General features: G+C 36.0%; 1 protein-coding gene and 1 pseudogene across 2 annotated transcripts; both read left to right on the top strand.

Annotated features, from left to right (window-relative positions):
• The first annotated feature begins 656 nt into the window (after window positions 1-656).
• On the top strand, window positions 657-3,981 carry LOC142529573 (transcription factor TGA2.3-like; annotated as a pseudogene).
• Window positions 3,982-9,361: 5,380 nt separating this feature from the next.
• Window positions 9,362-14,502, top strand: LOC142529209 (microtubule-associated protein 70-2-like). 2 transcript variants are annotated; one of them, XM_075634668.1, is made up of 11 exons: window positions 9,362-9,651; window positions 11,179-11,264; window positions 11,603-11,668; window positions 11,826-11,996; window positions 12,116-12,286; window positions 12,382-12,537; window positions 12,658-12,804; window positions 13,188-13,259; window positions 13,356-13,886; window positions 14,035-14,177; window positions 14,309-14,502. In XM_075634668.1, exons 1-11 carry the CDS (start codon window positions 9,453-9,455, stop codon window positions 14,319-14,321), a joined length of 1,755 nt encoding a protein of 584 aa, XP_075490783.1. In that variant the 5' UTR covers window positions 9,362-9,452; the 3' UTR covers window positions 14,322-14,502. The 2 variants fall into 2 exon arrangements, with proteins under 2 accessions (XP_075490783.1, XP_075490784.1); XM_075634669.1 differs by lacking the exon at window positions 9,362-9,651 and adding an exon at window positions 10,760-10,921.
• Window positions 14,503-14,513: the final 11 nt, after the last annotated feature.

The raw sequence follows: 14,513 nt of genomic DNA, 5'->3' as shown, positions 1-14,513 counted from the left end.
GAGATTGTCACCTTGTTTTTCGGGTTTCCATTTATTAGGAAAAAGTATAAGGTTTGGGCGGGCAAAAATATATTTTTCCGTGGATCGAATATGAAAATCGTTTATTTGTGACAGTACCCGCCTTTTTAAACAGACCATTAGTTTGAGTTAGACTGAACTGCGCATGATTTGAATCCAATATTTGATCTAATTTGGTTGAAAATTTTCAAGATTGGACAAATCTTCAATTCTTGTACATTTGTAATAATAGAATAATAACCAAGTAGTTCATCCGGCTGATGTACTATTGAATTGAGTTAAAAAGTTGTTGAAAAGGGGTAAAGGAGTTACAAGGATGTAGTTTTAGTTGTATTTTGTCCATTATTATTGAAACATTTAATGCTAATTAGTGGTGCTTATATTGAATTTCATGTATGATTGTTGGTCACGCCAAGCTTTTGTTGTGCTTGTACCAGCATTTACTTGTTGGAGTTGGTTCAGTAACAAATACAGTTCAAGAAACCTAAAGGAAGTCCAGATCCATGTAAAAAGTAAAACGAGAAAGAAGCTAATCGTGATGACGTTCTTTTGTAGGCTATTATTCCAAAAGAAGAGCCTAAATGAACTTACTAATCATTCTCATTGTTTCTCAGAGAACTAGTGCCCGTGCCTGATTGTGGCATTTTTCATGCTTATGATGTATGAAAGGTCTTTTTTGAATTCCCTATGTTTGTGTTTGAGTTCATTAGCTTACGAGAAGTGTACCTTGTGGATTGCAGGGGTACAGAAGCTAATGCAACACAATCTTCACGACTTTTCGATTATGAGGTCCTTGAGCAATATTTGGGATTTTGTGTCGGAGATTTCAGTGGTATCAGCCAAAGTAAGTCTGATGAATTTAGTTGTCTTTGTAGTTTGTTATTTGGTTTTTGTCAAATTTGCTCAGTTTTATTTGGATCACAATTCTTGTTTCCAAACCTATACGATGTGCATTTGTTACCTTTAAAACATGGAAGTTCGTTGAGCCTTTAGCTGTGGGAAAGTTGAAGGTGCCATTATTAAGTTATAGATTCGAAGTTGTTCAAAATTTTAATCCGGATTGTAATCTGGCTTCACTGACGAGCAGAACGTAATCTCACAAACATTTTCTCAATGCCATATCTGTAAATTGGGGCTTTTTTTTAAAGAAGCAAACAGAGCCTTATGTTTGGACGTAACAGGGAAATTGTGCATTTAAGTAGTTTTTGAAGTAAAGCCAATCAAAAGCCACTTTTTTCAAAAAATGCAGGTTTAATTTTTTTTTTAAAAAAAATCCAAATGTTTTCTGTTGTCAGAATTTTGTCTTTCATCCAAGCAAGTTGTTTTATTGTTAGGTCCGAGATTTACTTCGACTGTGGATGGCCGACTATCAGGCTCTGATCTCCATTCTCAAGCATTCAATATGGTAAGTATCACTTACCTAAGGGCTTTGTTCAATTGCTTTATTATGCATGGAATTGATTGTTCAGATTGTGATGTGTTTTATATGTCGAATGTCTAGACTCATCCTTCAACCAGCACGCTTCTCACTGGATCTCAAGCAATGCAATTTCATAAGTCGCTGGCACCAATGCCGAATATAGTTTCTGCGTCTAGTGCTCAGCATGAGAACTGAGGAGATTCCAACATGGCTGATTCCATCTCCCACACGGATACTTCGACAGATGTGGAACCTGGGGATAAAAATCTACAGGTGGGTTGTCTTTTAACAATCTCCCAGTTAACGTGCCTGAAATATGAGCTTATTGGTGCATGTTCATTAATTTCTTTACTCTGCATTCCTGATTGCACGTTCATGCTTGTGGTGCAGTTTGAAATGGGTCAATCTGCAGCTGTGGTGATCTCCGATTACACAGATAAGTCAGAAGAAAGAACCCAAGATCAAAAGGTGTTCCGTTTTTGCACAAGTTTTTATTTTAGCAAGTGCATGTTAACTTCCTTATTTGATTCTTGGGAAATTCTCTAATGTTCAGACACAGCGAAGGCTTGCACAAAATCGTCAAGCTGCAAGAAAAAGCAGATTGAGGAAGAAAGTGTGTTTGTAATTTTAGCTCGTTCTGTATTTCATCACTTAAGAATCGAGGTATCGTTGTGGAAATCCTAGATCAATAAAGTTATAATTTTTATGGGTTCTAGGCATATGTTCAGCAGCTGGACAATAGTCGTCTGAAGTTAACACAACTAGAGCAGGAAGTGCAGCGAGCACAGCAGCAGGGTGTGTTTATTGCAAGCACAGCAGATCAATCTCATACGGGGAGTGCCAATGGTAGGATTCTTTGGGCTAACTTACACGAATACCCACCGAAGAAGATCAACACATTGAAAGCTTCCTACGACAGGGAGGGTGTAAATGTAATATTAGCTGGTTCTCATCGACTAATCAAAACCAAATCTGAACCTGTCTTATTTTCCAGGGGCGCTGGCATTTGATGCAGAATATGCACGGTGGACGGAAGAGCAGAATCGGCACATAAACGAGCTGCGGACTGCAGTCAATTCACACACAAATGATGCAGAGCTTCGTAATATTGTCAACAATGTGATCACACACTTTAACGATGTTTTCAGGCTGCAAGGTAATGCTGCCAAGGCAGATGTATTTCACATCTTATTAGGAATGTGGAAGACGCCAGCCGAAAGATGTTTTCTGTGGATTGGGGGATTCCGTCCATCAGAACTCCTCAAGGTATATTAAAATTTTGACGCCAACAAAATTATGATCGATGCAATGAAAAAGGATATTATTATGTGGTAACAAAATCGTGAGCGATGAAAACGAACAGGTTTTGATAATGGTTTGTGATGTGATGTTGCAGCTTCTTGTGAACCAACTCGAGCCACTAACAGAGCAGCAATTGACTGGTATATTCAATTTGCAGCAATCTTCTCATCAAGCCGAAGATGCTCTTTCGCAAGGTATGGATGCATTGCAGCAATCTATAGCCGAGACGTTGGCCACTGGTTCCTCTGGATCCCAAGGTTCGTCTGGAAAAGTCGCTACTTACATGGGACAGATGGCGATGGCCATGGGAAAGTTGGTAAGTCTCGAAGGTTTTATTCGACAGGTAATATATCTTCCCCATGAATATATGCACATTCTTGGGATATCCGATGATATCGTGTCGATGTAATATACCAAATGCCATAGTTCGTTCATTGCGTCAAGTAGGAGGGTAATTAGTTCTACCCAATCATCCCCCTACCAACAAAAACTCAGTGTATCGAACACGCAAAGATGCTCCAACACAAACTGTTTGTATCGAATGCCTACCATGGTGCGGAAAATAATAGGATGAGGTAATTATGTCACTCAATGTTTTTGAACTAGGTAGGAGCCGAAGCTGAGCCATTCGATCATTGTGTCACATGGCCGGGCGGTCACCTAGGACAGTGAGAAACAATGGTTGCTACACAATGTATCCTCATACAACATTTTATTTCTACTGACGACGGATCTTCATATTTCTAACCATTGTGTTTTGTTTCTACATTTTTAGGCTGACAACCTACGCCAGCAAACTCTACAACAAATGCATCGTGTACTAACGACCAAACAATCAGCCCGCACACTTCTCTTAATAAATGACTATTTTTCGAGGCTCCGTGCCCTCAGTTCTCTTTGGCTCGCTAGGCCACAAGAATGACAGTCTCCCCTTGACGACAGAATGTCGTTGGCACGTTAAAGGAGATCAAAAGGGTAAAACACCCGTCTAGAATTACAACTCCATGGTGGCTGGCGAGGGATATCAATAAGCGGATGCTTTGTGAAATATGGTTTAAGCTCGTTGCGATGCATAGTTTCTTCGGCCACGTCAAATTACTGGTTAGGTGGTGTATTCTGATTCTAAAGTTTGTAGAACAAGAAGCAATTATAGGTATTTAGGAGGAAGATTAGGTGACATATGTTTTAAAGAAAATAAAAAAATTCAAAATAATGCTCTGGTTATACTATGTTTATATATATATATATAATTTACATTGATTTCATCTATATATATATATATATATATATATATATATATATATTATATAGGAAAGGATGTTGTTTATTATATATGAATAGGAAATAAATTACGATGTGTATCAGAAGTTAGTGTTGTGTTCGGGTGTTGTCAACACCAGTACACAACATGCAGCGAAAATTAATTATTAACACACGAATATACAACTAAGTTGCCACACATATAAATATGCACAAGTATGAGTATTTGAGCCACGTTTCAGAGTAAAAATTCACTAAAAAAATATGTAAATCGTTTACACAAAACAATACTAGTGAGATTGACAAAATCAAATTTTATGACATTCCAAAGAATTCAAATACATCAAAAACTCAAACTAAATACTAAATGTATAAAACAAAAAGTGTATTGCTTAAAATCAAATGAAATCACTTTTTACCCAACATTTCGTGCAGTGTGTTGTTCTTCGAGTGTCGTTAACACCAATCAGAAACACGATAAGTATGTGAATCAATCACACAAATTCTTCACACGAGAATCTTCAACTCTGAACTCTGTGTATGCTCAAAAAGACTCCAGTTGCTGCACGATCTCTTCTCCGAATATTTCGTATAAATATTTCCTCACATCTTGACCTAAAAATCAATCATGCAAACATGAAAACAAAAGTTTAATATGGAAAAAACTCTATTCAAACTTAAGATAATTTATCTAAGGATAAATACCAAAAATAAATTATGTAGTATAAATACCAAGATTAGATTAAGTCAAACAAGTCTAAAAATACAAAACACTTATTTTTCATATTATATAAAAGACAAAATTATTAAAAATAAAATATTCTTGAGAAGTTTGATTTCAAAAGTGTCCATGTGACATTCATTTATTGAAATTATAGTTTAACAATATTGAATAGTTGGGTGATGTCTCGTGTTCACAAAGTTGCCAATTATAGGTAGTCTGTGTGTGTGTGTGTTCATATAATTGCCCATTATATTTATTCCGGAGATTAATTCTAGATATATGTATATGTATATTTGTTTCCACCCAATTGAACTTGTATGGATCCACTTATCCGTACGTTTGATGGTGATTCCTGTTGTAGGTTTTTGATTGAATTGACATTTGATCTTTATTATTGAAGTTGGTACCTTATCTTTGTCCGATTGCATGGCTTATTGATTTTTTCTAAAAAAAAAAAAAAAAAAAATAGAACAAAGAATTAATATTAAGCAATATGCAGAAAAGAAGTACAACATAGATCGATAACTGAAAGAGACGGTGGCCTTTCCTATAAGATCTGGCAAGGAAATAGTTGTTTAGAGCGTGGTCGCTGATCTACGTACAAAAACAAACAAAAATACAAAATGTTATATTCTTAAATAGGAATCGACAGTCTCCAATATGGATTATTTAAAGCATCAGAATCGATTATTACGTCTGAGAGATTCAAATTCTTGAGCCAACTAAGAGCTTCTCTGATTCCCAACTCTTCGGCTACTGTTGGATTCATGCTGCCATGTAGTCTGCCATAAATTGCATCAATCACTTGGCCTTGTGAATTCCTCAATATGCATCCATTACGAATATGTGGGTTTGCAAATATGGTTAACATTGCATTATATTTGAGGTAGTTTACTGGTGGGCTTTTCCATGTATTATCATTGCATCGTTTTGGCCTGAAATGGATATCTGTTTTGCTGCATGCCATTGAGTGTAAAGATCTAATACAGATTGGCAGATCAATTTTGCTAGATTTCAAATGCTGTTCCAAATCGCATCGATCATTCCGATATTTCCAAATACTCCACAAAACCATTGCTACAATCTCTGTCACATGATGTTCATGAGCAAGGACTATATTGTTCCACAGTTCTACAATCGATCCCATGGCTGCAACATGATTCCCAACGGGTGTGAGCCACCATACATTCCTTACACAGGAGCAAGAAACTAGAGAATGAAAATCAGATTCAGATTCATTGTGACATAGGGGGCAAGTTTTGATTCTACGGGTTTGAAGAGCTTTTAAGGTTGGTAAACAAGCTGAAAGCATTCGCCAGATAAAATTCCTGACTTTTGGTGGGACTCGTATTTTTCAAACAAACTGGACTTTTGCAATATGGCATTAGCATTCATTAAAGCTTTGTATCCACTCTCTTTGCTGTCATCCACAAGGGCGACTGTTTAAGGGAATAGATAGAATCAGTTTCTGATCCTGTTCAGAGAATAGATCTTTGATTAGGCCAACTTCCATCTGATCCTTAAGGAGTTCACTGTTGCTTGGGCAAGCACTGGAGGACAATTTGTTTCAATGAAGGATTGTTTAGATCTGGCAGCCAAGGGTCATTAACACGGCATATTTTTTCCTTCCAATAAGTGATGGAAGACCAAGATAGGTAGGTGCCCTGATCGGCAGTATATTTCACTGTCGAAACACACAGCATAAATCAGATCAACCCATTTTTGGTGAAAGCTCATTTGAAGCATCACATTTCTTAAAAAAGATCATTCGACCCAATCAAACGCCTTTGACATATCAATTTTCATAGCTGCATCTCCATCTTTTCACCGTCGTTTGCGCTTTAAGTAGTGCCCAACCTCAAAAGCTATGATGACATTATCAGTAATGTATCGACATTGTGTAAAAAGCATACCGAGCATCGGAAATGATAAGATCAAGCACACTCTTCAATCGATTTGCGATCACCTTCGAGATGATTTTATACATAAAATTACACAGTGATGCAGGTCGAAGATCATAGATTGTTGTAGGTCTTTTTTTTCTTTGGGATCAACAATATAGAAGTATCATTCATGCTTTCTGGTGAGTAGCAATTGTTCAAGAAATCAAGACCTTATTGAATCTTATTTGGCCTCTTTTTTTTATTACATTATTTTCATCCAAATGTTTTATTTTGGACAAGCAATACTTAAGTACTTTTTATTGGACAACACCGAAGAAAACAAATTACTTTGAGAAATACTCTGGTTATACTCTTAAATCGAATATGTATGTATATACATATAAAAACCATGTATTAGAAAAAAAAGTTCAAGTGCTATTGCTTGTGGGGAAGGACAAGTGGATGAGTATAGAGTATTTGGGACTCACGCTTTGTTGTTCCAAAGGCATCGCATGTGCAGTATGCGTTCTCTCTCATATCCCCACCTCACATGCGCTTTCTCCCATTTCTAACCTTTTTTTTAGCTGCATCTCCTCTTTGTGTTCTCCTATGCTTCCCTAACTTTAACTAAAGTGAAATGATTATATGCAAATGAGAGGTCATTATATAATAATAATAATAATAACATAAAAAATAATCATAACCTTGTACAAAAATTGTCCTCTGAATCAAAATCTTTTTCGCGTATTCATCGTCAACCAAAAACTATATCTGTTTTTTTCTCAATGTTTAGAATCTATGTCTCTTTTTTATTCGGAGAGATTTCTGTATTGTATGGAAAGATTTAGTTTAAGTTGGATCAGAAATGTTATTTATTATGTACTTTTAAACAAAATATTCATTCGATCATCTGAGTTCAAATTAAAAATATGTGTGTATATCTCGGATCAGATGATTATATGAACATCTTGTATGAAAGCAGACTGAGGATGTTGGCATGTAATAAATATTTATGAGATACTTATTAGTGGGGAGACCGTTTCTCCCTATTGTCGAGTCCCTTTTCGGCAACTACTATTTTTGCATTACAAAAGCAAGAAGAGTGATTATTTTGCACTGCCAACGGCAAAATTGGACCTAACTTTAGCAAGTGTATCACTAAATTAATACAGTAGGTCTCTTCTGAGACGGTCTCACGAACCTTTAACTGTGAGACGGATCAATCCTACCGATATTGACAATCAAAAGTAATACTCTTAAAATAAAAAATAATATTTTTTCATGGATGACCCAAATAAGATATATGTCTCACAAAATACGACACAGTGAGACCGTCTCACATAAATTTTGCCAAATTTTAGTATTTGGTTCTGCGTTGTGACCGTTGTAATTTGTGACCAAATCCAATGTTGTCTTTGGATTTCATGCTACCAAATAATTTAAAATAATTCAATAAAAAGATAGAAAACATTTTAAAATGTATAGGGAATTAGTATATGTATTTTTTTTGTATTTGCATAACAAATTCACCCGGATAGTTTGACTATTTTAGCTCATTAATGTAACTGGTGATATAGAGCGAATAAAATATTTGATTTTTTTGCAAGCAAATAAGATATTGTTTATGTCCATGTATGAATTCGAATGTATGCGTGTTCAAATACATATATGTCGGAGACCGAGCTAGTACATCAGTGGTCTCACCTCCTGTCAGATTAGCTGGCTCCCCGAGTTCGAATCATCCTGTGTGTGTTGTAATAAAAAAAATACATATATATCGGAAAATGCATAATGAAACTGTTTTCAATTGTATATTATCTTTTGAGATGTAATACTAATAGTAATAACAATACTAAAAAAAACAACAACAACATTTTATGTTCTCATCGAAGGTGAAAGGTGTTTTAGAAAGTTTGAAAAAAAAAATCAAGATATACTAACATAATACAAACTAGCGTGATTGCGGGCCATATTAAATTTTTTTTTCTGTTTGATACTTTTATATAAATATATATATATATATTATTGTATTAAGATATGATAGTCTATAATGATTAGATAAAATTTATTGAAATAATTTCAACTTTTAGATAAATTATATCGATATTTCATGGATGAGCCCATTAAAATCAGGCTCAAACCAGATTTTGGACCACTGGTTCATCCCTAACCAATGTAGAAGGCTCATGACAGACCCAGATATTCTTCTATGAATACCAAGTTTGAGTGTCCAACTCATTCATATTCACTATATTATTTTTCAGCATCACTCTTAGTTGCTATCTCCTTATATTCTCAGTATCTGACTTGAGCGTCGAAGGGGCTACAACCGGACACCCTCCGGGCCCCTTCTAACGGTCTTCTTCGTGATTTCATGTTTAGGGACAAATTCGAAGCCTGCATTTAGACTAATGTCAATTGTTGAATTGGACCCTTAAATTTTAACTGAGCATCACATGTATAAGTTGGAAAAAAAGGAAAAAAAGATAGAGAATTGTCACATCAGCAAAATTAGCTAAATATTACGAAAGATAAAATTGTAAAATAAAAATATTATCACATTACATACTTAAAATTAGTTAGTATGATATCATCAAGTTTTTTTTTTTACAAATAATCTAAAAAATATACTAAATTAAATATATTTTTGCACTCTTTTAAACCATCTATATTTCACGTCCCTATATAAATCCCATCAGTTTCTTCTATCTCTATTGCGAAAGCCAATCCCACCGACCTTCCCCAATTCTCGCTATCTATACATACATACATACACACACACTTTTAAACCATCTATATTTTTCTGCTTTCGTACTGATCAGAAGAAAGGGGATTGGTGGCTTTAATGGGGAGTTATTATCAGAATCGCGTTAATGGAGAACCTGAGATACAGATGCTGACGTCACCGGTTTCTTTCAAGGCTAAGAAGAAGCCGGACATGGCTTACTGCCGAGCCGGCCCCGAGGTGGATGACATTGTTACGATGCTGCATGGCTCTGATCCAGTGCGTGTCGAGCTTACTCGCCTTGAGAACGAATGCCGAGGTATGTCTGTGGATTAGTCTCAGATTGTGCTTACTCAGTTCTGGGTACTTGTCGTGGGTTTTATTTATTTGGAAGAATGATGATTTGTTTGCTGGAAAAATGGAAATTTTTTTAAAAAAAAAAAAATTGGTCCAGAAATTTGGTATAGTTTGCTTCACCTTCACAGCAAATATTTTTGGCCTCCGACTGAAACCTGAGGCCTAGAACTTTAGAAGTGCAAATCACAAATTATAAGTTTCTCGATCAATGGTATCTAACCCAAATGGGTTCCCTTTTTCCGGATAGCGCGTGCGTAGTGGGGAAACGTAACTCGTTATTATTATTTTTTAATAATTCTATACTGTGTGTTTCATGATTTGTCGTTTTTGAAATTCAAACTTGAAGGAGTCTGGACGTTTTTTTTACGGATGGAGGTCTTCTTTGTTTCGTATTCTTGTCGTTTATGGATACATAGATATAAAATAAATCATGCTGTTTTGAAATTCAAAAGCTAAAAATGCATGAGGTCCATGGTTCCATGGTAGCTCTCAATTATCACACAGAATTTTGTGAATGGAATGGTGGAATAATCAAGTGGGGATTTGGGAATAATTGTTCAATTGGAAGAGTAGAAAAAAGAAGATGGAATATGCTCAAGGTTACAGCCAGCAAACGAATAATGTTACGTATTCTGGATAGAGTGTGGTTTCGTTCATGAGTGAAAGTAAAGCTAATTTTATCTTTAAAGTAAATATTGAAGGCCCCACGTAATTTTGCCGTTGTAGCTTCCTTTATACATAATTTACAATTTCTCCCAAAAAAATTCGACTTTAGAATTTTCATCTAATTTTTTTTTTTAAAAAGGAAAGATTGAATAATATGAAAACAAATAGCATAAAAATAGTCGTTTGTGCGTACTTAAGACTCTAGCAAATGCTAATTAATGTTTATCGTGATGATATATAAGTAACTCCTGCACATCTTCTAGGCATTATCCTAGACATTAATATGGCAACGCATAAATAAACATGTTTTTTCAGTTACTTCACAATGAGTTGGATCAATCTCACTTACGCTTCAACATGTTACACACTTTGTTCTGCGCTCCACTGGATCCTTGCTAAGAATCTATGCCCAGGTCTTGGTCATAAGGGCTCTATACCATATGATGGATTACACAGTCAACTCTGAAAATGAATAAAAAAATCTTGTTAGACTATATACAGCAGGACATTCTTCTCCTTGGGGTGTAATGCAAAAAGCCCAAGATATCTATTGGAAGGTGTACAAGGTGGTCAAATCGGCTCTTATGCTTATGGAATTGACTGCTAATCTTAGAGCTTGGCTAGTTACTTCATATTATATACATTTTTTCTAGCTCTACTAAATCAATCAGACTCTGACAGACACTTTATGATAAGGCATGATACATATTAAAATTTTGAACAAATAATTTATAATTTCACCATTTCTTTAATCATCAGAGAACAATCAAGAATAGATTAATGTCTTTTAGAATTCATATTAAAGAATGTAGCAAATGTGCAGAGAAAGATAGAGAACTGGGAGAAAGGCATGCAGAAATCAAAGCATTGAAGAGTTCTGAACGCCTTAAAGAGAAGGCTGTTGAAGAGGTACGCTTATCCATAAGTTATACATATTTTGATGTCTATGAATAGGCAGTAAAAGTCTGTGGGTAGTTCTGTAAGTGATAAACAGAAACTACCACTTGTTGGTCACCTCATTAGACTATGCTCGAATGGTCACTTAGTTAAATGTTAATCTGAACAACTGTAAGTTATATTCTGAACAATTTGGCTTATTTAGTTAATGCAGACAAAATGAATTTCTTGTTTCTGGCTATTTTTTTTATGGTTTGGGTATTTGGATTTTGGAGAGCTGGTTTTTTTGATAAGCACGGGGAAGTAGGTTCCTTGCTAAAGGTTGCTCGTTGATATGTTGTCTTTTTCAGCTTACTGAGGAGCTCAAGAAAGTAGATGATAAGTTAAAAACAATGGAAGCTCAACTTGAAAGCAAGGTACACATACGATTAGTTGAGTGCTGGTATTGGCTGTTGTTTAACTTTCCTCTGTCTCCTAGATTTGCCGATATATTTGAAGGAAATAAGTAACATCAGAACTTTGAAGCTTAAAGAAGACTGAAAAAAATAATTCTTCATTCACTTACTCATTCAGAATCTAGAACTTAAGAAAATAAATGAAGAGAAAAAAGCAGCTCTGGCTGCACAATTTGCTGCGGAAGCCACTCTTCGAAGAGTACATGCTGAGCAGAGAGATGATGAGATGCCTCCCATAGAGGCAATAATTGCTCCTCTGGAGGCCGAGTTAAAGCTTATGAGATTGGAGGTACTTACCAATTACTACTACTATTTTCTACTAGTGAATATCCTAAACATGAATAATTTTGTCACTCTTTGTGGAGTGATAAATTTGTGATTGGAAATGTGTGAACTTTCGTTCTATAGGTGGCAAAGTTACAAGAAGACAACAAGTCTCTTGATCGACTCACTAAAACCAAAGAGGCTGCTCTCTTGGAAGCAGAACACACAGTTCAGATTGCTCTAGCAAAAGCATCATTGGTTGATGATCTGGAGAACAAGAATCAAGAGCTGGCGAAACAGATAGAGATATGCCAGGTGTGACTATTTTAGAGCAGTTTATGAATAGAAAATCCATTGATTTCAGGTGTTACTGTAGATTTCTGATAAAACACTTCTTAATGTTGTATCAGGAGGAGAATAAAATATTGGATAAAATGCATAGGCAAAAGGTTGCTGAGGTTGAAAAGCTAACAGCGACGGTTCATCAGCTTGAGGAGGCTGTTTTGGCTGGGGGTGCTGCAGCCAATGCTGTACGGGATTACCAGCGAAAAGTGCAAGAAATAAATGTAGAGTACAACTGTTCTATAATTTTCTTTTCTGTTTGTGTGAATAATTTGTGTTAATTCCGTCGAGCATTGGCCATCGTGTGCATCTTTTTGTTGTTGCTAATTGCAAAGCTTGGGCAGGATGAAAAAAGAATCCTGGATCGTGAACTAGCTCGTGCTAAGGTTTCAGCAAATCGTGTTGCTGTTGTCGTTGCAAATGATTGGAAAGATGCAACAGACAAAGTAATGCCAGTAAAACAATGGCTGGAAGAAAGGAAATTCTATCAGGTGCGTAATGTAACTTTGGGTGAAAATGTGTGCTAAAAATTGATATCATATAAGTTGTAGTGGTACAGTAGAGTGATTGCAAAGCATAACAAACCAAATCTAAGTTGAGGATGTACCAATTTCCTGTTATTGGCAACCTGATTCAATAGAAATCGGTGAAGTGAGTGAATGAGACTCAAATGAACATAACTCAAGCATTTGAAGTGTGGGTTATGATTAAAGAAACTGTTTTGGTAAATGATTCTTGGATGGAACAATTCTTTTAAATGTTTACGACTAATGTGACTTAAACAATGGACCTCAGTATTAGTTCATGGAGCGAATATCTTAACCACTGTATGTAGAGTTACTCAGATGCAATCTGGTGATTTTGACATTTTCAGGGAGAAATGCAACAGCTGAAAGATAAACTTGCAATCGCGGACCGTGCTGCCAAGGCAGAAGCTCTGTTGAAGGTAAGAAAATAGATAGTTTTTGTACATCCCCCATTATTTACTTCGTCAAGATGACGTGAATCACTTAATCATCATTTTTAACACTTAATTAATTAGGAAAAATATTACTCGCGCTTTAAGTTTTTGGAGGAGAGACTTAAACCACATTCCAACAGTACAGCTCGTGCTTCTTCACAAGGAAAAAATTTAAGTGATGGGACTTCGCGAAGGATGTCACTTGGAGGAGCAGAAAACTTCGCTGTACCATCCTCGAACGTGTTTCAACCTAAAAAACTAAATTTATCGAAGTCATCCCGGACAATTAGTTCAAATTCATCGTTGAGGCAGGTAAACAATATGCCAAGTACATTTGAAGGTGATAGCAGGTTAACAAGAGGTGACAAGGTTGTTGCAAATATGAGCGAGAAAGATAATCGACTCACCCCTGGCGAAGATGGCCAAAAAAATATAATAATTACTCCATATGAGAATGGGAATGGGTGTACATTGACTGAGAAATTGGAAAGGGAAAACCATGACCATGTCTCTGGAATGCTATATGATATGCTGCAAAAAGAGGTCACGGTGCTGCGAAAATCTTGCTGTGAAAAAGACCAAAGCCTGAAGGACAAAGATGATGCTATTGAGGTTTGTTTCCTGACAGCTATTTAAAAACAGATACTCCACTATAGAAAAAAATTGAGAACATAATGGTCAATTGCCATATCCATACCCCCCAACTCCCACGTCTTTCTGTACCTCTGAGGATTGAACTTTCTGTTATGGAATTGCTCAGATGCTGGCTAAGAAAGTTGAAACATTAAACAAAGCAATGGAAGTTGAGGCCAAGAAAATGCGTAGAGAAGTTGCTGCCATGGAAAAGGAAGTTGCAACTATACGTAGCGGTAAAGAACATGATCCAAGGAACCGGCATTTGAGGTACATTTGTCAAGCCAGGATATCTGGTCCATTCTTTGTTCTGTTTCCCCAAATTCACATTAAATGACTCAAATTCATTATGTTCATTTGTTGTCATTGGATGCTGCTGAGATTTTTGCTAAATTTTGCAGGACTGGACGGTGACCTTAGCCCCCCGGTTATCTGGTGCTATTGTTAAACCACGATAAGGAGATCTTGTTTATCTAATCTATAGCAAGTTTGTTAGCAGTGACCAATGTTACTTCCCTCTTGAAGGTGTACCACATACTGGATTTGTATTGGCTCATTTCATGATTTATATAAAATTTTAGTTCTTCTGACGCATGACATTTTATA

Source organism: Primulina tabacum, chromosome 16, assembly GCF_025594145.1.
Source record: "Primulina tabacum isolate GXHZ01 chromosome 16, ASM2559414v2, whole genome shotgun sequence".
Lineage (NCBI taxonomy): Eukaryota > Viridiplantae > Streptophyta > Magnoliopsida > Lamiales > Gesneriaceae > Primulina > Primulina tabacum.
The sequence above is the reverse complement of the archived record's forward strand: the minus strand, read 5'-3'. Positions and strand labels throughout refer to the sequence as shown.